General features: G+C 30.1%; 1 protein-coding gene across 1 annotated transcript; it reads left to right on the top strand.

Annotated features, from left to right (window-relative positions):
- Positions 1-1,416: 1,416 nt before the first annotated feature.
- Positions 1,417-25,318, top strand: LOC126771399 (uncharacterized). The gene is made up of 4 exons (XM_050491264.1): positions 1,417-1,497; positions 7,247-7,400; positions 14,402-14,503; positions 25,036-25,318. Exons 1-4 carry the CDS (start codon positions 1,417-1,419, stop codon positions 25,083-25,085), a joined length of 387 nt encoding a protein of 128 aa, XP_050347221.1. The 3' UTR covers positions 25,086-25,318.

Below are 25,318 nucleotides of genomic sequence, written 5' to 3'. Positions count from 1 at the left end.
CTTAAGCCGGAACACAACAATACTAATGGTTGTTAGAAAGACATAGTATTCTAGTATTATAATTGCATCATAAGTACTATATAATGTATACCTCTGCATGACTTAGGTATTTAACTTGCCTTTTGGTCACCATATAATCATACACTAATTGTGCAAATTGTTTGCAAATTATATTGACTATTGAAATAATTGCACGAACTTGACATAGTTACCTTATTATGACCGATTTACTAATCAGTTAGCAAATGAATTGATTTATTGCGTGCATAACTGTATCGCTAATTTAAATTTTAAGTAGAAGTAATTAGAATCATATTTGTAACGTAAGTTGATGATTTTCTTTACGAATATATATATATATATTTTAAATTTGCATTATTTAACATAAATTTATTTTAAACAAAAGCATAATATAATGATTGCAAATATATATTTTTTACTTTTCTTTTTCACTTTAATCTACGAAATTGTTTCTCAATCATTGTCTCATTATTTCAAATTTTAATATAAATGTATATTTTTAATCCATTAATAAAGAAACTTAAATTAAAAAGAACAATGCTTGAACTGATTCTTACGTGCACTTAAAACAATGATTTCACATGACAACTTTTAGTTGGCACTTAACTGCACCCTACTTAAAAGAAAAACGAGTTCTTGTTAACTCGAGCCCTTATTCATTCCATGTTCTTTGCGCATTTTATTAAACATCTATTGTACACTCACTTTTGCAACATTAGTTGTTGTCCATGCATATTGCAATGCATACTTTACGCATTGATTTAATTTGTTGTGTTGCACTATAAATATTTGCAATAAATTATCATGAGAATGTTCTGGAAAGTTGAATTTTAGGTCCGTAAAGACTTCGAAGATATTACGACATCTATCTTTACGCGGTAATTCACATTGCTACTTTGGGGAATTGCAATGTTATAGATTTTATGGAGTTCGTAAGTTGCTTTATGCATAGTAGTTAAATAGAGTATGATTGGAATCCGGTTTTGTTATAAAGCTATACTATAAACGTAAATATATAAGTAATTATTTCTCTTACAATTGCATTGATTTTGAACAGTTCTTCGTTTTTTTTTACGTTTTATTGTAAGCGTAAAAAGTAAGACGAAATACTATAGCAGCTTTCCTTAAAAAAATCGCTGTAGACATTAATTTTGCGTTAAACAAGCCCGTTATACTTTAGGTCGAGATTGTTATCAAGTTACAGGATATTGTTACAATTTAATACATTTATGGGCAAATCATAATAGACGTAGGTTGCGCCAAGACGTTGTAAAATACGTTCACACTTCATTTATTTCGACTGCACGGCCGTGTGAAGGCTTAACGAACCGCTGGAATGCATGTGTTACTCCTGTTGTAGTGGCATTATGTTAAAGGATGTGTACCTTTAACATAATGCCTTTAAAAGAAGAGTCGGCCAAGCTCTGTGACATTATTTCTATATACCCCTCCGATTTTAGACTTCAAGCATATAATGTAATTGTATAATTATAAAAGCTGTCTATTGATTTAGCCTATTTCGGCTTTGCCTATATATGATGTTTATGAAGTGACTAGTTATTCAATGCAGTGGCTTCTTTTTTCGAATGTCAAACCAGTGATGACAAAAAAAGATAAATTATTTTTTAAATAAACATCCACCTAACCTAAACAACCGCTAAACAACGTTCATAAGTAAGGTCATAAGTGTGCACATACACAAAACGGGCATGCACGTGTGTGCACGTGTTTTGAATTAACATAGAATGTGTTCTAAAAATGAATGAATGTAAGCGTTATACGTAGCGTTATTAAAAATAAGTTAATAATTTTATACTTCTTAATGATTTCGGCAAGAATATATTTAAAATGAAATCTAAATGAGGGAATATTTTATTACGGTTAAGGTTTAATACTACTAGTAGTATGAAATATTCAACAGTTTGACTGGTTTGTACGTGGTCTCGATAATAGGCAGGCGTCGCACGTAGCTAACGTAATCGTCCTTGTAAGGATGCAGGCTAGATTGTGCCTAGATTGAAGAATTTATGAGAATAATTAGGTAATAAAACCTTGCTCCAGTATTGTAAGGAACTTGATAATTGATACCATTGTTCGCTGGATAAAAATTGTATTAAAATTATTTTATTTATACTTCAATTTTGTGCAATATTGTGCTAGTACTGCTACCCAAGTGTTGTCTTGAGATTAAGACAATATACTATAGAGAAGTTAAAACCTATTTCTTAATATGTCTATTAGTTTTATGCCCATCATTACGTATCATAACGTACGCATTTTGATGCTTGATGATATACATAAAATATTTCGAGTTAATGGGCAAAAAGTTAATTTTTGCTTATATCTAAATCAGCAAATAAAGGGACTTATTTAAAATTAAAACTTCGTATTATATTAACAAAAGTATTTATTTTATGTAAATATTGAAATAGCTATTTGTTAACACAATTAATTCAAAGCATTTCTAAAATATTGATAATAAATAATAAAAAAAACATCGCTTTATCGATACAAAACAAAGATCAAAATTTTTAAATCTAAGAGCATGTTACGTAACTTAGACTTTACTTATCCGTGAAGTAAGCCGCAATTAGGTAACAACAGCTGATTGTTAAGAAACTATCTCGTAATATTATGGACATTTATATATATCTATATACATTATATGAATTAGAAAAATATATCTTAAAAAATATTATGCAAGATTACAATATTCGATAACTTATCGTTTTCTCTTCCTTCATACGAACGTTTTTTTATTCATTCCACTAATATTATAAAAGCGTAAGTTTGTGAAGTAGGATAGATGGATATTTGTTACTCTTTCATGCAAAAACTACTGAATGGATTTGGATGAAATTTGAAATAGAGATAGTTTATACTTTGACTTAACAAATAGAAGACATAATACAGAAAGCTAGCAACATTTATATCCCCCCCCCCCCGGTGACGCTGTAGAGGCCACACAGCAACTTACATTTCGAAAAAAAAAAATTTATATTGTTAATTTTGAAAATCTAAAATCTACAAGCATAAGTTTTATAATAATACCGAATAATTACAATATTTCAAGGAATAGTTATGATATATATTAGGTATTGTGATATCCGTTACGTTCGAATCCGTTAGCTTTATAAGATTTTTTTTCATATAAATCCGGTAATATATTGTAACGCTATGATCCATTTTTAAAAGCTGAGTGAGCGTGTAGCCTGACACGTATAATATATAAAATTTTAGATTCATTAGTGACTCACATTGACAATTTAAGAAATTTCTTAAGGATCAAAGTATATGGGCAGAGTCTGGACCAAAAGGGAAAACCGTGTGTCTTATCTATACTAATATTATAAAAATTAAGGTAAACTGAATCGATTTTGATAAAATATTGTATGAACCAAGCTTGATTCCTAGGTAAGGATATAGGTTACTTTTATAACTTAGGTACACCTCCCTCTCTTATATGCGGGTGACGCCGCAGGCAGAAACTAGTATTTATATGTATATAGGCGGGACAAGGTATGGTGGTTATCAATCATCGGGATGCATAAGTCACTTGAGAGATAAAGAGTTAGTAGAGATTACGTAGCCGTTAATGCAATTACTTTTAAAATAATTTATTCCTTAAACTAATAAACTTTGCACTATGGTTATCTTAATATTCAAATTGACTTCGAAACAAACAGCCGGCAAGTTTGAGCTTAAATGCAGTCTAGGAAGTTTCGGCTAAGGGTAGTATTGATAAGAGCATTAGCGATAAAACAACCTCCAGCGTTATGATACAATCTGCGAACTTACTTCGACATGGTTTCATGTTTAGTCAGATCAATACTTGGGCAAAACTAATCTTTTCGTTGTTCTATTAATATTGTGGAACATTTGTTTGTTAAATTTTCACATGACAGTACAACATCAGTTAAAAATTATGATCCTCATCCTGACCGATTTCGGCGCCAGCGGCCATACTTAAGAGAGACAAGTCTGACTAGAGCTATGCGGGACATATTAAAGTACTCAAGTGCAATTTCCAGAATCACATATATATAGGAACAAACAAAGTAAATAATGATCGTCAAACATATTTCTTACTTTATAATCTATTCATAATTTCGATAAACTCAATTTTATATATTGAGCTTACATGTCATAATTAATAAATAATGTTAATTAAATTAAAAAATATTATTTTAACAATACAATAAAATATAGACAATTGAAAATTCGTATAAGTTTTACAATTACAAAACTATTCTAATTCGTTCATTGTTTGTTTGTTCTTTTGTATTAAGTATTGTTTCTATTATATTAAAATAATATTTAATTATTCAAATTAAAATTAAACAAAGATAACCTACATCATATCCTATGAGTTATTACTTACACCGTTTGCCTGGAAGAGATCGCTATGTAGCGATATGGTCGCCAAAATTGTATGCTACTTTTATTTAGGCTGTGTCCATGTTTTTTCTCTTTGTGGTGTACAATAAAGTATAAAGTAAAGTAGATAACATGTATTCGATATATATACATTTTACGAATGAACACAAATATTCTAATCATCATATTACTAATTTTTCACCTATAACGTCATCAGCGGCTAGATAAATGATCATTCGTTTTAACCCAAATAAATATCACTTTCATTGACTGTTAAAAGCCTGGAGATTACCATACGGTAAATCTACGTTTATTACTAGATATCTAAAATTAAATAAATGATATTCTTAATCTAGTTTAAGCACGTACAGTTATAATGATAGTTTTTAAAGTTAGGAAATTTGTTAAATTCATACTTTCAAATCAATTATAGTGTAGTGGTATTGGCGTTCCTTAGTGGGCGTTTAACGTGTGCTCAGATTTATCATATTTACTTCAAGCGGCAAATTATCACTGACGAAATATGAATTAGCATATATCTGAATATATTATAATATAAATGGTTAGCTTATGGCTATTAAATTTTACGATAAAATTACTTTGTTCCAATTCATTTACAATATATAAGTTTTTTTTGTTGAATTTGAAAAATATGTTATCAAAAAAGTAAATGAATGAAATAAACTTAATTTACTTTAATTAGTCACGTTTATATTTATATTATAATTATATTTATAATTTGTAAATCATAATACTCACGAAACTTAAGAAGTTAGTTAGCATTCATGTAAACAGGGCTTGTATTCAGCATTTTCATAAATATATTTAATGTGAATCATATTTAATAAATAAAGAGATTGTAAATATCGCACTGCTCGGCATATGCATTCATTTTGAGTTTGAATATATCAGATTTTCATCTGACACTTCAGCCTTACCACCGAGCATATGCTTAATTAAAAACACAATAAGCGTATCTTAAGTCCATAATACTTGCCCGGATATTATTCTGTGCCCTTCCGTTTAGATCTACGTTTACTATCTGAGTCATCTCGGCTCTCGATACTAGTTCAGTGGATTACATTTATATCATACTAAAAGTCAACTTTGATTTATAATACCTGATTTCTATTTGAAATGTAGATGACTAATAGGCCTCTGACCCACAGCACATAAGTGGCCCGCCTTCAGCAGGCCTCAGTTAAGGTCACATATCAAGTTCATACGTTCGGAGGCAAATTGCGCATGTGCATTTGTTACATAAGAGTTTCCGCGGTTCCCGTTCACTCGCTATTGCGGAATTGCAAAACCTACAATCCTAGGACTGTGAATAGCGAACTGGTTTAAATGCTGTTTATGTTGCTATTTAAATGAGTATTTGTTTTTCTATTATTTCGTTTTAATTGTTTTTATAACATTTAAAAACAAACTCTTATGTTAGGCTCTATTAAATAGTATTTATATTAATATATATTATATACTTCGCAAATATGATTATGACAAAAAAAAACTAATATAGATTTTTAATTTAAAATGCAAACTTTATTTTAATTATTTATATTCAAGAGAAGGGTGTTTTAATATTAGTATAACAATAGCGTTACAGAATTATAAAGTGAATGTATTTTTATATGAGCAATTAAATTGAAAGCAACGAATTATAGTAAGGTCACGGAAGAAATCAAACAATTGTTCGTTCGACATATTGATTAATTAGATGTAGTTTTAATTATGTTTTTTTTTTTCATTCATTCGCAAATGAATTATTGCACTCATGATTGTATGCTTATAACGTCACGTGATTTGGAACGATGGTCATCTTGTAACAGTTTCTTTTCCGAAGATTATATTTTTTCTTTAATATGTTAATTTAGGAAATAACTTCGAAATGTTAGATTTATGTATATATCTGTCAGCGCAATACAAATGATGTCTTTACAAATATACCCATTTGTTAATTTTATAGATCCTTATTTGTCATAATCGAGGATAAAACTGTATATATCTGGTGGTAGGGCTTTGTGCAAGCTCGTCTGGGTAGGTACCACCCACTCATCAGATATTCTACCGCAAAACAGCAATACTTGATATTGTTGTATTCCGGTTTGAAGGGTGAGTGAGCCAGTGTAATTACAGGTACAAGGGACATAAAATCTTAGTTCCCAAGATTGGTGGCGCATTGGCTATAAGCGCTGGTTGACATTTCTTACAATGCCAATGTCTAAGGGCGTTTGGTGACCACTTACCATCAGGTGGCCCATATGTTCGTCCACCTTCCTATTCTATAAAAAAAAATATCACGGTTATTTATAGGCATTTATTGATTATACATAAATTTTTGTTTACGTGAGTAAATATTTACATCAACTAATATATTTAGTTCAATATTTTAATATGCAAATCATCTGTATATTGAAGCGAGACTCGTTAATGAATTAATAATTCATTATTGCTTATTGGTCAAAATCTGTCAAAAATATTACACAATATTACAATTTTTGGATACAAATATAAATTTTATGTTGAATAAATTAATAGCCGAGATGAGTCCGTCATTAAAACATGTGAATCTTAAACGAAGATTGCGACTTTTAACTATTATTGGACAAGGAACACCTCTTTCGTTAGCTGAATTTATATTAGTAATTCATATCGTGCTCATGTGTCAGATGAAAATCTACCCATGTGTTTCTACCAATACGCCTTAGGGTAATGGTGGATTAAGGTCCAAACCATCTCCTTAAAAAATAAAAGAGGTGTAAGTCCAGCATTTTGACATTTACAGGTTGCTATTTTTACTTTGATTAAATATAGTATTTATTATAATTTTGTTCTGTTTTGTTCACAGGCGCTTATTCTTTGCGCGTGCGCGTTAATGACATCGGCACAGTTCAACCACTTTGGTCTTGGTTTCTCAGACGGTTACCTCGCCACCAACTTTGGCCCTCCGAGTTTAAATACTCTATCTGCGGCAGCTGCTAGAGATCCGAGGGCTAACACAGGTACTGCCGTGATATATCTATGTAACTCATTTAAGCCGCCACCTACAGACTTATTAAAGCCTCTTGTTTAATAATATTCAGTCAGTTAATATTATAAAATACCAAATAGTCTATTTAAAAAAATACTTAACGTACATAAGTTTTCTTTTATATTTATTTTTACGAGTTTCATAGTACTGCATAGATGTTGAAAATACATGTTATTAGAAAACAATAATTTGTTCTTATTATTCTAATCGTTGGTAATTGAATGATTGCTCAGTTACTGTAATAATAATAATTTAAAGATATATAATAAATTTGTGCAACAACCTAACTTTATGCTCTGTTTTTATTGGCTATTTTATACATACTATAATCAATAAACAGTGCAATTAAGAACAAATTTAGGGAATATATTCATTTAAAAATAAAATTTGTTGTTACAATATATTAATTATGCGAGTCGTCCGCCCCAATTACACACACGCAAAATATATATTTTTTTAATCTAAACTGTTATTTCAATTTATCTATAAATAGTGTGATCAATATTTAAACTTCAATGAAGATATAAATATGTTTTTAGTTACATTAGCTTGAATTTAAAAATGTAATAGATTTATAAAACAAAGCATAAGTATACATACTTAATTTATATTATATACTAAACATAATATATATGTATAATATTCTTAGGCCTAGAATTAAATTACATTTAAGACTCATAAAAATTCCTGACTTACTTTGGTCAGCTTAGCATATAATAGAAGGTAGATAGCCATATATAGAATAGTTTAACAAAAGGATATTAAGAAACGTTTTAAGGCGTGGTATCTGATGTTTTGTGGCAAATATAGAAACGACTGCATTTGACTAATTGTTTGTAACGACATGTGTTCAGGTTATTACGAAAACAAACATTGCAGTCGCAAATACTTTCAACATCGTTTGTGGTTGTCTTTGTCTTACTATGGTTATTTTTATTTTTAATTCCTAATAAAGTGCAGTAAGAGACTGGGAAATGTGTTATACATTTGCTTAAATGTTAATTGTTATAATAGTAAAAGAAAAACTACACTTTCAAGTTCGCCATTCCATCTCAATCTCAAGTTATTTTTTCTAATTAAATTATTTTTAAGTGAATCACATAATTAATATGTCTTTGTTCAGATTCAGACTACAATTATAATAAATTTCATTCCAATCTGTTCAGTGATTTAGTGATGATATATTAATCAGATAGACAGCGTTCATTTGGAATTTATAATAATAGCCTTAATGTCTAATTTGTACAATTAATGGTATATAATTTACACAATGAATATCATATTACAAAATGTTCCGCTGAATTTTGCTAGTAAAATATTACTGAAGGACACTACATCGGTTCCCACATTTGCCAATGCACTTTAATTATTTAGCATTTTTTATGCCCCAGTTTTTTTCACGGTTGCGGCTTCCGTAATTTAAACACTTGAAGCCAAATGAACGTTTACGCAAACCAATGTAAATTAGACTGGTCTGTTCGAAGGCAGGAAAGGGGCCGACCAGTTAAATTTATTTAGTCCAATTTCTAAAGAATCGAGCCCTACTAATTAATCTTTGTTGAAACACTTCCTTCATGAGTTACTAAATCATATACATGCAATCTATTTAATAAATAAATTAACCAGTTAATTATAGATAACAAAACGATTTCGAATACTTATCTTAATCTATTAACGCCGTTACTCGATTCATAAATTGTTATTTGTGTAAGCAATATCGTTTAATTAATACTTTAATTAAGTTTATTCAAGTTAAATATAATGTTTTTTTAAGCTTGATTAAGTAAATAAGAAAGTCAAATTATTTGTTTCGATAATGAGAGATTTTGAGTTTCTAAATAATTAAAGTTATTGTATTATCATGAATGACTAAATTTGTGATTATAATTCATCTCGTGCTTAACGGTGAAGGAAAACATCGTGAGGAAACCTGTATGTGTAATTTCATTGAAATTCTGCCACATGTGTAATCTACCAACCCGCATTGGAGCAGCGTGGTGAAATAAGCTCCAAAACCTTCTCCAAAACCTCAAAAGGGAGAGGAGGCCTTAGCCCAGCAGTGGGAAATTAACAGGCTGATACTGTAATGACTAAATATGACTTATTTTGAATCTCTTAAAACACACGATGAGAATTCGATTCGATTAAGAGATTATTCAAATCGAGCTAGTAGTTCCTGAAGTTAGCGCGTTCGACCGTAAATACACTCCAGCTTTATAATAGAATAGAAATAGTTAAGCAGGGCTTGCTTCCTTTCATCCAGACATATCGTGTTACTAGTGTTTAAGAGATATAGTTATCTGATCCCAACGACCTTTGCAGGCGAATCAGTTACGCATTAGATTGGAATAATTTCCAGACCGAAACAGATCTGTATTATTTAAATGGTTTCAATGCTAGATTTATGATAGCGTAATGTATTCGTATACGTTATAAATCTATGGATCTGGCGACCATAGCGGTTGAATCTGTCTACTGACTTAAAAAGCAATCAGGCTTATGACCTTTAAATATATTATTAATTGTTGACTGACTGCTAACCATCGCAGGTTTGATATTAAATCTTGACAAATGGAAACAAAGTCGATACGGACGTTGAGCGTGTTTGTGATGACTGGGTTTGTTTTGTGCGTATAAACGACCCTCAACACAGGTTTCCCTCGTGGATAATTTAGTTAAATTTAATACAAATTTTTAAACATAGAATCAGAATTTGTCCGAAGAGAAAAGTTAAATTAAATTAGACTTGTCAGAATAACGAAGGCAAATATTCGCGCGACATTGTATATCATATACGTGGTTATTGTTAGAAGGGTCCCGGTCCGTTTAATGACAGAATCATGCTCGGCTGAGCAAAAACCGTCGAGGACGTTGCACAAGTGTTTTGCACACGGCATCCCTCAATCAGAATTAATTGTTGCGCGTATAACGAGTTTGATAAAACGTTATATAGCTATTGATGTTTTGTGACTGTATTTCATTATATTTTTGGATGGATGACAGACGAACTCTCATAAAACGCTTTTGAAGAATTCTTTCAGTGCTTTATGTTTTTTATGTAGCTGAGCTTAGTAATAGAACATCATCATGTTTTTTTTATATATAATGGTGTGTTCAATTGCAAAATTCTTCTCCATAAGAGAATAAGATTGATTTATGCTTTAAATAATATAATTCAAATATCTAACTGTAAGGGAGGAGCTCGTCCTAAAATTTTCTTTCATCAAATTTCGAATACAAAATCGAACACTAGAATTATAATTTGAAACGTCAATTTCTTTTTATTCCTTTATTATATTACACCAGCAAACTTTAAAAAAAAACTCTTGATATTTTAATGATATATTTATAAAACTTGTAGGTACATACAAGTTAACAGTCAATTTGCATTTTAAACGAAAATAAATTAGATCCCATTTTGTTGCTGTTAGTGATAAAACAAAACAAGTGTACTATTGTGTTGTAAGATCCCGCGTTAAACAATCATTTCACAATATGTGCAAGAGATAGTAATTACCTACTATATGCGTGTATTTAATTATTAAAAATCACTACACTTAAATATTTAAGATATGAAAAAAGAACGATCTTTAAGCAACTATTTGATAATGTGGTATTTGTAATATTTAAGTATAAGGTAGGAAACGAAATACTGCATTGTTTCATAATTATAGTAATTACTAATATACCTTCATTTGCTTTCTTACTATCATATAAAGGCTTTTTTTTTTTTTTATAGAATAGGAAGGTGGACGAGCATATGGGCCACCTGATGGTAAGTGGTCACCAAACGCCCTTAGACATTGGCATTCTAAGAAATGTCAACCATCGCTTATAGCCAATGCGCCACCAACCTTGGGAACTAAGATTTTATGTCCCTTGTGCCTGTAATTACACTGGCTCACTCACCCTTCAAACCGGAACACAACAATATCAAGTATTGCTGTTTTGCGGTAGAATATCTGATGAGTGGGTGGTACCTACCCAGACGAGCTTGCACAAAGCCCTACCACCAGTAACTATCATACTAACAGCTATCATTGTGGCTAATACGACATAGCCCAAATCAGGATCAATCCTACATTCTCTCCACTATGACGCAGATAAAGCCTTTAAAGCTGTGTTTTCTAGCTTACATTCTAGTAATTTATGGGCTCTTACACTTAGCTCTTATGGTTTTTGCATTATTTTTTTATTTATTTAATTCAAGTTTTATTCTACTACTTGACTACTACTACTCGCTTTTTTGCCACTTACGTTGCCGTTCTATGCACCGGCAGTTCGAGACGTCTTGGTATTCGTTTTCAATCGCTCGATTCACTTCGATGATTGATTAAATACAATGTTACGCTTGTACTGAAATTATTATTTTGTTGTACGAGCAAAGCTGTTCACTTAGAATTAAAACGGTCTAGTAAATCATGTAAATATTCCGTCAATGGGCAGAAGTTTCCTAACTAATTTGAAGCTCGCAGAATGTACAATTATGAATATGTCAGAATCTTCTCGAACATCAAGGTTTCCTTACGATGGATGTCTGATGATTTTTTTTTTAATATTCAAATATGTGAAATGAAAAATATAATTTCTATCTCTACTTTACTTCTACTTTAAATAATTTAAGCGGAACAAAGTATGTATTTATTTAGCGAACGGTCAATTATAACTTGTTAATAGTAAAAAATTTATATATAACTTTAACTGCCTTAGTTTTGTTTAAGTATCCTGTTCGAAAGTTTGTATCATTTATGACTAAATCTATTGTTCTCTAGCGACACCGTTTACAAAGGTTATTAGATAAAAAAATACATTCCCTTGTGCTTGTTTCAACGAACTATTTATAATCAAGGTAGATTTTCACCTCATAACTTTATTTACGCACAATTATTAGACTAATATGATATTTTCATCAATCTTTGACAGCGGTGCAAGTCGTTAAAAGAAAACAAAACTTGGTAGTTAAGTAATTAGAAGACATCACTTTACTTAATTATTTATTTATGTAAATTATTTGATTTATCTGTAGTTAAATGCGAGTGAGCTCTGATTGATTTCTATTTGAAAGCTATTATAGTGGACATTCGTGGATTGCACAATTTTAATTATCTACCGCCTATATATAAACTGTACGCCCACTGTACAAAAATAAAAAGCTTATTGCAATTAAATCTTTATTTGCATAATAATAAGAGCTATAATCGCATTAGTATTGGAGCAATAATATTGCTATAATTATTATTTTAATATCCTTGAATGACAACGTTGTTTATTTAGCATAATTAGGCTTGTTTCTATTTAATTATTTTGTAACGTAACATCATATTTAGCTGAACTAAATCGATTCGACGACATACAATTAACAATAAATTCATAGTGTGCCAATGATATAAAACCACTTAGGCCTTTATATAAATTTGTCGTAGGATGTAATAGATAATATATAAAGGGGCGATCATTTTTAATTATTTTATTTTATTTGTTGATGAATAAAAGTTTAAATGATTTGTTAAGTTCATTTAAGATATGAGAGTATATATTTATAAATACATAATATGCGTATATATATAGATACATATGTACCAAAAATCAATGTAATGAAACGAGGTCAATGACCAGAGCGTATTCTTTTTCTCCTTCTCTATTTATATCTAAAGAGTCCACATAACACTTAAATTTGTAACGTTACTAAAGATGTACCCGTTCGCGTATTCAGGTTTCGAAGTTTATGTAATAAGAAAGTTTTTAGCACATATTATAGCAAATGTAAGTTACGAGTTAATTTATTGGTAATCGTGTTAATGTGTTGAAAGTTTTTACTTATAATTATTCTACAAAGTGATTTTCACAAAACTTTCTTGTCGTATCAATAAAATTTGCAATATGTAATGTTATTGATCGCGTTTATAATAAATAATGTTTATTTGCTTCGTAATACATGTATCTTAAAATTTAATGAACTTATAATAGTTTTGTATGAAACGCTTTTCAAAATATTAATATTATATATTATTTGTATTTTTCAATATTATTCATGCGCAAGATCATCGCGAGTGATGCAAAAATCATTTACTACTAAACCATTATAAACTTTGGTCTATCTGTATGCGGATACGATAGCGGATTGTAGAATACAAGATTCGATTCTCGTGTCAGGGTAATTAAAAATATTCGATTTTTCTCTAGCAAAATCTAAGGAGCTAGGTAGCCCATACGTAGAGAGCTTACGATCTCATGGCTCGTAAAGCACGTCTGCTCCCTTTTCGATCGTGCTATACCATAGAACTATGACATGGGAGTGTGAGCACTTGTATTCATAAATCTAAAACAAGAAGTTATCTTACTTATTGAGATTGACAACTGTAGGCAAAATAAAACTTACATCCTGCAGCATCTTTTTGATACGATATCCAAGCTTGAATTCTATTGTTATATCTATAACTTAAACCAGATATATTTATATTGACTGCTAAATATATTTACCATTTAAATATTTGTTAGACTTGTGTCTTTGTGTATTTTTTCTGATCTTGAGCTTGTTAACTTTTGCCTTGTTGTAAATTAAATTTATTTTGTAATAAATTAATGCGGAGGACATTGTTGAGAAGGTTGAACGTTTGTACGATATGTAATTAAGTTTTGCTTAAATTCGTCTGTTTGATTTTTAAATACGTAGAAAATTTTCGAAAAACTATTTTATCGTTTAATTGTATTATATACAAATGATTACGTACACAATCATCACATTAACAATGACTATAATAATATTAGTAACAAAATTATAAGCGTAAGATTTTATCTACGTAAATTGTAGAGTTATCTACATAAATTGTAAATTATTAATTTTTATAATCTACATATTTCAAGTTCAGTAATTTAATAAAATGAAACAAATATATTTATAATATTATTAAAATATACCGTTTATATAAATTTTGTATGTTTAAACGATAACAACGTTTTCTGTCTTTACAGGCCCAGTAGTGTTCCCACCTTCGCCCCCCGGCGACCCATCTCAGAGCAGCGGAGTAGTCCCTGGTGCATCGGGTTATGGCTTCCAGCCTCCGAGCTCCCAAGGTAAAATTTACCGACGTTAGTGACAAAAAAAAACATAGCAAATACTAGTTAGCAGCTCATGTACCACGGAAAGAGACAGTAAGAAATCATTGTATATATAATCTGTATCTATGACTGTATTTGCTTTTAAAACTTTAAGCTCTTTTTCTTCTTATTTACCTTGTTTTAAATTGAACAGTTAATTTATAAGTTGTAACATCTGTTTCTTTCTGAATTTTCTTTTCTTTCATTTCTCGTATTTAAATGGAATTCGTTAACATTTTTTAGTAACAAGTTTCTTAGTATCTTAAATATTTGTTTCTTTTTCTTTCATAATGATTTCTCGCTGTCTTTTTCATTGAGAATTTAAAGCCCTTCAAACTTTGTTACGAACTCTTAAAGCCATTTCTCCCTAGGAGATATCAATAGCATGTTTTTTAATTTATTTTCTTAATAATTGTATATAAGTAGTTAATGCTTGTATAATAGTTAAAAATGCATGTTAGTTACTGCACCTGTACCTTCCTTAATCAATTGCATGTACTTATGTTATTTAAAAAATCTTAATTATCTGGAACAATAGTTGTAATTACTTGGAAACAACATAACATGGGATGTTTGTTTTTATCGCATTTTCTTAATGTTAAATATTGTTTAAGTTTTATTGTTTGTTGTACAGCTGTAAATGTCATCGATGTAAATAAATATTTATTACTTTAAAATAAAAAAAATAAGAATTGTACCCTGTTTTATTAGAACCTATAAGTGAATGCATTATTGTTTTTTATAATTGTTGCATTGAATTAATATAATATAAATAAAATTAAATCTAAGCGACTTATCTTAATAAGTACAAATATATGTTACTTTGTATGCTTGTGCTCTAAGCCATTCACCCGATTGTGATGAAACTTAAGCGTACTCAGCGTACGACCGCGAATGTTCCTGGCCTATAAAACAACATTTTTTTTTAATTGTCCTTCAATATTAAGGTTTCGTGGACGCTTATTCTATTCGTGGATATAATAAAAGTGCCGCGTAAAGTATGATATATCGTTCTAAGTTCTTATTGTAAAGTGACAATTTCTTATGAATCATTGTGATCTGCGGTCAAATTGCGCCCAATCTTGTCCAAGCCGTTCCGGCAGCGAATAAGCGACAGTATGACCTTCGCAATGCCGGATCAATGTATTACTAGACTGGTTCCTTCTGAATTTATTAATAAGTGTACAATATATTTTTTCGTCAGCTGTTTTCGCTCACGATTCGATACGTTTCTGTATCGAATATCTTATTAGGTCTTTTCCTGTTGTGACAAATTATATTAAATTTTGATTATGAGTTCTATTTACTTCGTTTATTGTATATAATTGATTGTGTATTTTATTGACTAAGATGATTCTATTTAAAGTTTTATTACACTTGATTACCATATGAATAATTTATTTTATTTAGATTTCTAATGATATATGTATATAGAAAATGCTCCAGATTAATCATAAGAGAGACGTAACTTTTAAATGTGATGTCAATATTCTTTAAATGAGTTGTGTGTTAATATTTTATCCAATATTAGGATGTTAGATAATTTTATAAGTCATTAACCCACTTTAATGTGGGAAGCGAAAAGCATTTGATACTAACAAACGAGATTACAAAGCCTGATTACAGGATCTAGTCTTATTTGGTTGCATTCCTATCCGCAGCACGTCTTGCTTCGTCCTTTTGTTGTCAAGATATTAATCTACTGTCGTTTATTAGTTCTGTGTTTAACTCTATCGATGTTGCAATGTTTTGCCTTAGCTGTCTGGATTTAGAGATCCAAAGCCCCTAGGCACTATGTTATTTGAGGCCTATTTCCTATTACGAAGAGGTTTGAGTAAAATTATAATGTTTTTGGCTGGGTAGGCCCCTCGGCTGGCGGGGCCTAGGCCTAGGCATAAATCCGTGACTGTTTAGCTGCATTATTTTTTTTCTATGTATTCTTTGAAATATTATTTTCTCATGATTGTATTTAACTCTCCGATACCGTCGATAATTTTACAGCGAATTGCAGGAAATATACAAGATTTTGTAAAAAACGCAAATGGAGTATCCAATTTAATCAAGAACATTAAAAAAATGATTTGATTATAACAGCATATCTATATAATATATATTAATATAGCACTCTTCAATCAAAGGCAAAGAGGAAAAGAAAGTTTGAAGCTTATCCACCTAACTAGACTAAGACTAGCTTAGTCTAATGCGGGTGGTGGCAGAATTTCATCCGACAGATGGATATTTCCATTCGCTGAGTACCTAAGCCCCCGAGCATAAATTATGAGTTGCTTTTGATTTTATTTTTTTACTTAATTTTATATGTAGTAGTTAATATGTTTAAATTTTCTCCCTCTCTCTCTCTTTCTTTTTTAAATTTGTATTTTTTATAATTTTGCGTCTTCTTTCTTTTCATATTTGACTATATGTATCTATGTAATGTTGGATACAATATATGGTTAATTAAAGATTTATTAATATTTCTTATTTTGTTGAGTACTAGTTCCGCCCGTGCCTTTGCTGGCGTTTTTGTTAGGTACCCTTTTCTGTACCCCTGACAATGTGTATGCAAAATTTTATATGGATCGGTTGTGTAGTTAAGACGTGAAATAAACAAACAAAACCCAAAAAACTCAGGGTACCAATCACGTGTTCCAGCCGCTGGACTATGCCGGCTGTACCAAGTTTTTTATAATTTAATTTATTTTTATAAAAAAAGAACAGTTACTTGATTAATTGTACATTTAAGTCTTTATAAAATTGATAAACCTTGCCGAAATATTAATTTAATTTTCATAAACGATACGATAATTGAATTTCTATTATTCATCTCGGCTCTTTTTAATTGTATTTGGGAAAACTCGATGACTTTATATACGCAGTTTTAACTCGTCCCAAACATTTAATTTGGACTCCCTTAATCTCACAAACCCTTCCAACACGGTCAAACGCATTTAAATTATGAAATTGACATATCAAAAGCATGGGGGAACAGAAACCAATTCAACTAAGCTTGTAACGCGACTCTGTTTGATATTTATTTAATCTCGGTCTAGTGGCTTCATATAACGCTGGAGATTCCGAGGTCTTCGAGGAGAGAGGTTAAGCCTGGGGTCTAGTGTTAGGTCAATAAAAGTTATTGGGTTTTTCTTTTGAAGAATCTCAGTAGCAGTCCGGAGTCTGGTTTGAAGTGTGTGTTCTTACGTAAAGCCGTTGATCTTTCGCCTGAACTCTTTCCGGTCGTGTCGGATTGCCGTCTCACCAGATGATGAAAGTGAGAGAATAGAGCGCGTTTGCGCACAAACCTGTGCACTATAATATGTCCTGCGTAGTTGGCTAATCTCTTCTGAGATTGGCCACCGTGTCCAAAATCGATGAGGACACATCATATATTTATTTAGTACACACTAGAAGTAATCAAGTTAGGTAATGGAAATAAAGCAAAATACATTTATAATTAATTAAATATAAAGTATTTGTGTCTGTTTAGTTTTATTTATTATTTAAGTTTATCTATTTTCATTGTGTATTGTAATATACTATGTTTAGTATATATATATATATATATATATATATATATATATATATATATATATATATATATATATATATATATTAAATATTAGTATATAAAAAGGATAGATAAAAAATTAAAGTGTGATGACATGTATGAATATAAATTAAAATATAAATAATGACTGGTCATGACCTCTTGGAACAGTAGTAGATTACAGGCAGAAGTTCACCATTTTACGTGATACGGGATATCTGGGAATATAGCACCACTCCTTCGATTGGCGTTATGTGGTATATATATTTTACGAAATAGGTAGGCGTAAGTAGACACCACCGCCCAAACCACCAGCACGGCATACGTCCAATTTTGTAATATATTTTTTAGAAGAGCAAGATATACATAAAAACACATTACTTAAGAACTTGAATATGATTTAATAAAAGAGTTTGTGCAAAATTAATTAGGACCCCGAGTCGCTGCCATTTCGCAGCGGGGCTATGCGATGTTTATCTAATGCATATTTATATGTTTGCTTTCAAAAATACGCGAGCTATGTGTGCTCTTTAAATTAATTCGTTGGGGTTAATGTGTTTTCGACCATGATAACACCACACCCTGGAAATCAGGATGTGCTTATTTATTATACTTAGGTATACTGAATTATAACTTACAAGGTATATGAGAACGCTTATGTTTTTTTATTTGTCCATATTTTATATATTATTTATTATATATAATATAACTGTAAAATTCTTTAATTTTTCGCAATCAGTTTTTTTTTATTGAAGATTATATATATTTTTTATTGCTTCCACTGGTCTTAAGTGGGCTGGTTAATTTTTCGACCAGAGAATCTGTATTCTACAAGCACAGCTATTATTCATTTTAATTTAGAAATATTTAAAGTTCTTGATTAAATTACACCTACGAGATAAGATGTTTGGTTCCATTAAAATTCTGACACGATTTTATAAAAACTCCCCTTGTTTCTGACTCTAAATCTATGATAAAGGTGCAGACCCTGGTAAAATCTCGGGTTGGTAAACAAGTTGTTGGGATTTGTTGCCAAGATATTCGCAAAAGCAGTCTGGTCAAAGAGTTGGCAGTGCACACGCTTGTTCTTACTAATATTATAAACTAGTTCTCGCTCGCGGCTTCACCCATGTGATGAGGACGGGGCGTTAGGTACTCCTAAGTGTACTATAATATATCCTGCGCAGTTAGTTAGACTTCGTTGCGAATGGTTGAATTTGGTTTTACTGTAAACTCGTGAATAATTATCATGGGTGCTATTTAAACCTATACAGATAGCAACATTTAATTTTAAAACATTCCTAAAAGTAATCATGAAAAGATTTAATTATTATTAATATAATACATGTTCACAATTTATATATCAGACCAATCAAAAACTGCACTATAGAAGGTCAATACAAATAGTTTTACTCAACCAATTAACTACTCGATCTACCAAATCTTAACCTTTCGTAATACTTTCCAATTCTTATCACTTAATTGGTTCATGCATCAGAAAAATGTTATGACATAAAAACATTATTGTGTTTGTAATCTATATTTAAATTGTGGTTTTACCCATGTTGAATTTGGAGAGTAAAACTCTGTATGTCCCACAGCTGAGCTAAGACTTGCTATACGAGGTTTGGAGCTTAATCCATCACGCCGCTTCTTAAGATAAACATGTGGCAGATTTTTTTTTCGACACATACGGGGTGCTTTATGATATTCCATTACCAAGAACGAGATGAATTATAAACAAAAACTAAGCAATTGAAAAATTATATTGTCTGGCATTGAACCCGCAATCGTCGGTTGTGATTCACGTGTCCTAACTTTCTCGGTTTACTTTATTTTTATTTGTATTATACGTGCCAGACTCATATATTTTTTTTAATTTTATTATATTAGCTAAGCTAGTTACAATAAATTTGACAAGATATATATGGAAACATGAATGCAATCAATAACAATATAATAATTAATTGTGTCCTATATAAAACTAAATGTCATCCGGAAGCAAAATGACCGGTCACTAACGTTTACAAATTAAAAGTCTTGTTTTATTTTAGGTCGTAAATATGAAACATTTCCCGGCCCACTGCACTAACTGTCCACTCGTATCGCTTGTCGTTTTTAATTATTTCTCGCTTCTTGCATCATCTAGTTTAAGATAACTAGATTTCGATAGTATTAACGTTGATGAATACAGCGCTGTCTAGTGACAATAATCAGATTTCCATACAAATCGCAGTCTAATAAGTAAAAACATTCGCACTAGGCACACAAATGACTCTTATGATTACTGCTATACTTAAGGTTGAAACTATCATTATTTAATTAATCCAATTGCTTATATTTATAATTTTTACCTGCTATGAAGGTTACAGGGAAAACGGACGAAATGTTCTTGGTTAAGAACCTTCAATATAAACGTTTTACGTATTTATTCTATCCGTGCGAAGCCAGGAAGGGTAGCTAGTATAAATATAATAAATAAATAATTCTAGTATTGTTTACCAGAAATATCATTATAAAATAATAAATAAAAGTTAACAGGACATTACGTAACATGAATTCTCTTCAAACTTTCTTACATTGTCTCGGTTTTCAAACATGACAAAAATAGAGAAAAGTTATAATTGGATAACATTTTGCTTTTTATAAAAGATCACATCGAGAGAATTTATTATTACTACACGAAGCGACCACTTACAGCTCAAACTTTATGAGGTTGATATTATTGTTGTTTGTTAAAACGTATTTGAATACTCGAATGAGGAGCTCAATTTAGAATGGTTGCGAAAATGTAGTCATAGTATCAAAATGTATTAAATATAAATATTATAATAACAGTTTATCAGTCAACGAAATAATCACAATCTAGCAAAACGCGCAAGGTAATATGTTTAGCACAATAAAACTGGTAGTAGTACTTTCTGCTATGTCTGCTTGTTTGCAGTTTCGTATCGTGATATAATTTTTTTTCTACTTCTTGTCATCAATGGTAATCGTATCTTATGTTAATCAATCAATCAATAACTAATTACGAGTAATTTTTGCTATTTTTTAAGGAACACTTCATATTAACATTAGCTTGAATCGTCAATAATTTCAAAATATAAGACAAAATTTGATTAAGATTTTCAAAACAAATGCAAATATATTAATAAGTTTTTTTATTTCGGCTTGAGGTCGACTAGTTGTTTTATCTAAGTTAGGCTCACTTCACCTTTTAATCTATGAATAATACATTTATTATGCCTTGAAAATGCACAGCAAGAAATTTTGTGTTGGTGTTAAATTTTGTTGCGATACAATTGATATTTAATAAGGAAACGTTTTTTTGTTACGAAAGATAATAACGGTAGATGTTAGCTCTATAATAACTGAACTTCTCTTGTTTCTGATTACGAATGATTATTTATTTACTAAACAAAACATATCTTTAAATACATTTAAGTAGAATGCATTTTTTTTAAGTTACGTTTTCCAGTAACAAGTACGATACTAAGGATACGTAAAAGATCAATCTACATATTATGTTGTCAAAACAGACCACGAAAGTTTACCGTAAAAATGATATTGGACCTGGATCGCTAGGAATGGAAAATTGGACCTAGGTTACTAACAAATTAATTAATTAAAAATAAAAAATATTTTAAAAAAATATATATCAATTTTATATTCAGTGTTAATTCAATATAGCGCTTTAAAATCCAAAAAAGTTTAAATCCGGGTAAGCAAAATTGAAGAACAACTGAATGCTTCAAGCATTCGCCTTAAAAGGAACGGAGGTCTTGCCCAGCAGTGGGATAATTACATTTCGTCACTTTATTTTAATATTATAAAGTTACGTAACCGCTGCTATGTATTTAATATCTAGCCTAATGGAATACATAACAAGTTACACGTTCTCCTTGATATTAAAAAGTTAACTACGTAAATATTTTAATAGTATTCAAAATAATATTGCCTTTGAAGCGTCATCTTATTACTGATATTTGTTCATTGACGCTAAATTATTAGACACGTTATATAATGATATATATAATTATCATTATATTGACGTAACACCTAAGATAATGATAGTAATTTCGTGTATACAATTTATTTAATATTATGTTCATATACAGCAGAGAGTATTGTACTCTTTATAAAACATATGTATATCTATTTATTTCTTAAATATTTCACACTCTTCGAAGTTTTTGTACAAATATAAATCGACATGTGATATACGTGTTAAGTGTTAAAGATAATAAATAATGATTCATGAATTGAAAATTGATTATATTGTATTATAAAACTTTATTCAAGCAGATTTTTAAACGCATTTTTTGATCGTCGATTAAAAAGATGTTATTTGGTAATGGCCACTTACCAACAGTTGCCCAATTTGCCACTCTGCCTACCTATTTTAAATATAAAAGCTACCACCGGTTCAGAATGAGGATATTTCAATATTTACTTTAAAAAGAAAAAAAGACAAAAAGTACAATATCCCGTAAAAAATCGCTAAAATGTCAATGAAAAAATATATTAATAAAAAAAAAAAAAAAAACAATTACAAACATAAATAATTAGAATACTCAATTGTTATCGTCCTAAGTGAATCCTTGTTCAATCACGTCGATATTAGTCGATTAATTTCCAAATCGTAAGCGTTTTTTTCAATAAAAGTTTGTGATGCAATTTGTGCTTATTTATCATTTTGTTTTTAATATAATATTTGTCAAATAAATTTCAACAGTGTAAACGTGGTAAAAACCCACCAAACAGTTTTGGTGGGATATAAATTTAATTAGGATAACATATAACGATAGGTATAGTCAAAAATACGAATTAATATTTTATCCTAGTTAATAATATCAATGCGATAGTGAGTTTGTTACACTATCAGGCCTGTACTCCGGAATTTACCCGATTATCGTTATACTACGCGGACACGTTGTCAAAAGTCCTAATGACAATGCAAACGGACATTAGTTTTATATAAATACTATATACTGATATCCCCTATAGTTACGTAAAATATGTATAGTTATATAATATAAATAAATACAAATTATATTTACATTCGCCTTACAATGATAATTTGTTAGTATTATATAAATACGATACATTATAAGTATTTAAATTTCTAATGATCATTTCCGTATTTATTCTGTAAGAATGAAATTATTATTCTAAATTTTAGTTTTAGTTTCCATTGAAATGTATAAATTCATAGTTAAAATCTACAACGATGTAACGAATAAAAATTTTACTGCAAACATTTAAACTTCGTCCGTATTACGAATTGAAAAGCATAAACGAAACGTTTTTGTGACATGAACTGTCCAAATATCGCGTATCAAATACGCCATATGTATCAAACGTCTTGCACTACGGAAATGGCCCGTCTCGCCGCCGCGGCGCCTCACAGGAACCGCCCTGAAGGGTTGCACCGTCACAAATCAAGTTATGAGAAACGCCACAAAAGGAAACTTTGTGCATTTCCGTCCCGACGAGCATGAAATTTGACGCGAGACAAGCAATTCTATCCCCTAAATGCGCTTAAACAAACATTGTTATCGTTTAAGCGAGACCTAATATAAGTAGACGTAAATTAAATTTCGCGCTGAGATTGAAAAAATCAAGAAAATACTGTACAAGTTTTCACTACCACGAGTTTCAGTGTGTCTAGTACGAGTTTTTCTACTCATTCGACAGCGTTGACGTTAACTGCGATTTACGTGCAATTAAAACAGCGCCGTGTAGTGATAATAAGTAGTGTGCTTCATTTATTCATAATATTCAAATTATATAATAATGTATCCGGCGGTTTCACGCGCTTTAAATTAAAATTATACCTATTTTGTATAGGCTAAGTTACAGTCCGCCAATAACTCACAGCTGGGCAAAGTCTTAGGACTCATACCACGCCACAACTTATGCGTACTTGCTTACAGAAATAACTAAACTCCACAATATGTGGTGTGATTTATGTGATTGAATCTCGACAGACCTTAACTAAATTATATAGGTAAATACGGTAACTAATATGATAATTAACAACAGACACGTCAAAGCTTACGTTCATAAAAATATAATCTGAGTTACATTATTGTCAAATAAAATAAAATATGTACGACCTTGTAATGTATATGCTAACGAAAATACTAATTATGCTTTTTGACATTTTAATACCGGGCATATTGTGTGTAAGGAAGTGTTTTTGATGTAACTTACGATTATTTTGCTAGAGCTTATTTTTAATAGTCCTGCATGTGTTCTAAAAATTTTTACTATAAAGTTTGATATAAGGGCAGAATAAATTATGATAGATATATTCAGAAACAGGATTTTTTTATTTATTAACAATCTTTACAAATAAAAAAGTGTCTGTCTGTGATTTCGAAGTAACTACCTCTTTTGTAAGTTAAGCTAGTTTAGTCTCTGTTTAGTTATTTTAGAGTAACACTACTCGCAAATATATTTTTTAAATATGTGTACTAACAAAACCAGCGGCTTCCTAAGCGTTGAATTCAAGCTTATGAAGAAAATCCTTTTAAATCAATTTCAACGTACATAATGCCTGTTTAAAATATATATGATATAATTTATTTCAATTCGTCACAAACTGAGTTCGCAGGTATTGCTAGTTTTATAATAAATTTAAGTAAATAATAAATTTAGCAACATAAATGCACAGCTAGTGGCTCACAATCAATTGTCGATGGTGGATATAAAAATTAGTTAAAAAAAGGTTTTGTTATAATTTAATTTCATTAATTTGGTCAAATATTTATGTAATAGTTACAACCACTTTTATGTAGAACAATGGAAACATAAAACAACATGTGATTTTATTATATAGAAATATTATCATACATACATAGTCGGAAAATTATTATATTTTTATTTCATTCTACACAAAACTCATAAATCCAGCTATACGTACACACGCACACATTAAAACATTTTTTTTTCGTTGCAGGCTCAGGTGTTCCAAGATATTTCTACCGAGGTTTCTACAGAAGAAGATAAAATTTATAAATAATACATAAATGATATATAAATACTAATTAAATCCACATGTACCTACCCTATGTATTATATTAGCTTTCATGTTTGTACAGTTACATTCCGTAGTACAAATATTAAATAACATTGTATATAAAAATGTAAATCTGTGATATCTGTGTGAAAGATGCTTTATTTAAATTTGCAATTAAATAATGAAGAATTAATTCGCTGTCGACACATGTAATGTGTTGATT

The sequence above is a fragment of the Nymphalis io genome, chromosome 10, assembly GCF_905147045.1.
Source record: "Nymphalis io chromosome 10, ilAglIoxx1.1, whole genome shotgun sequence".
Lineage (NCBI taxonomy): Eukaryota > Metazoa > Arthropoda > Insecta > Lepidoptera > Nymphalidae > Nymphalis > Nymphalis io.
The sequence above is the reverse complement of the archived record's forward strand: the minus strand, read 5'-3'. Positions and strand labels throughout refer to the sequence as shown.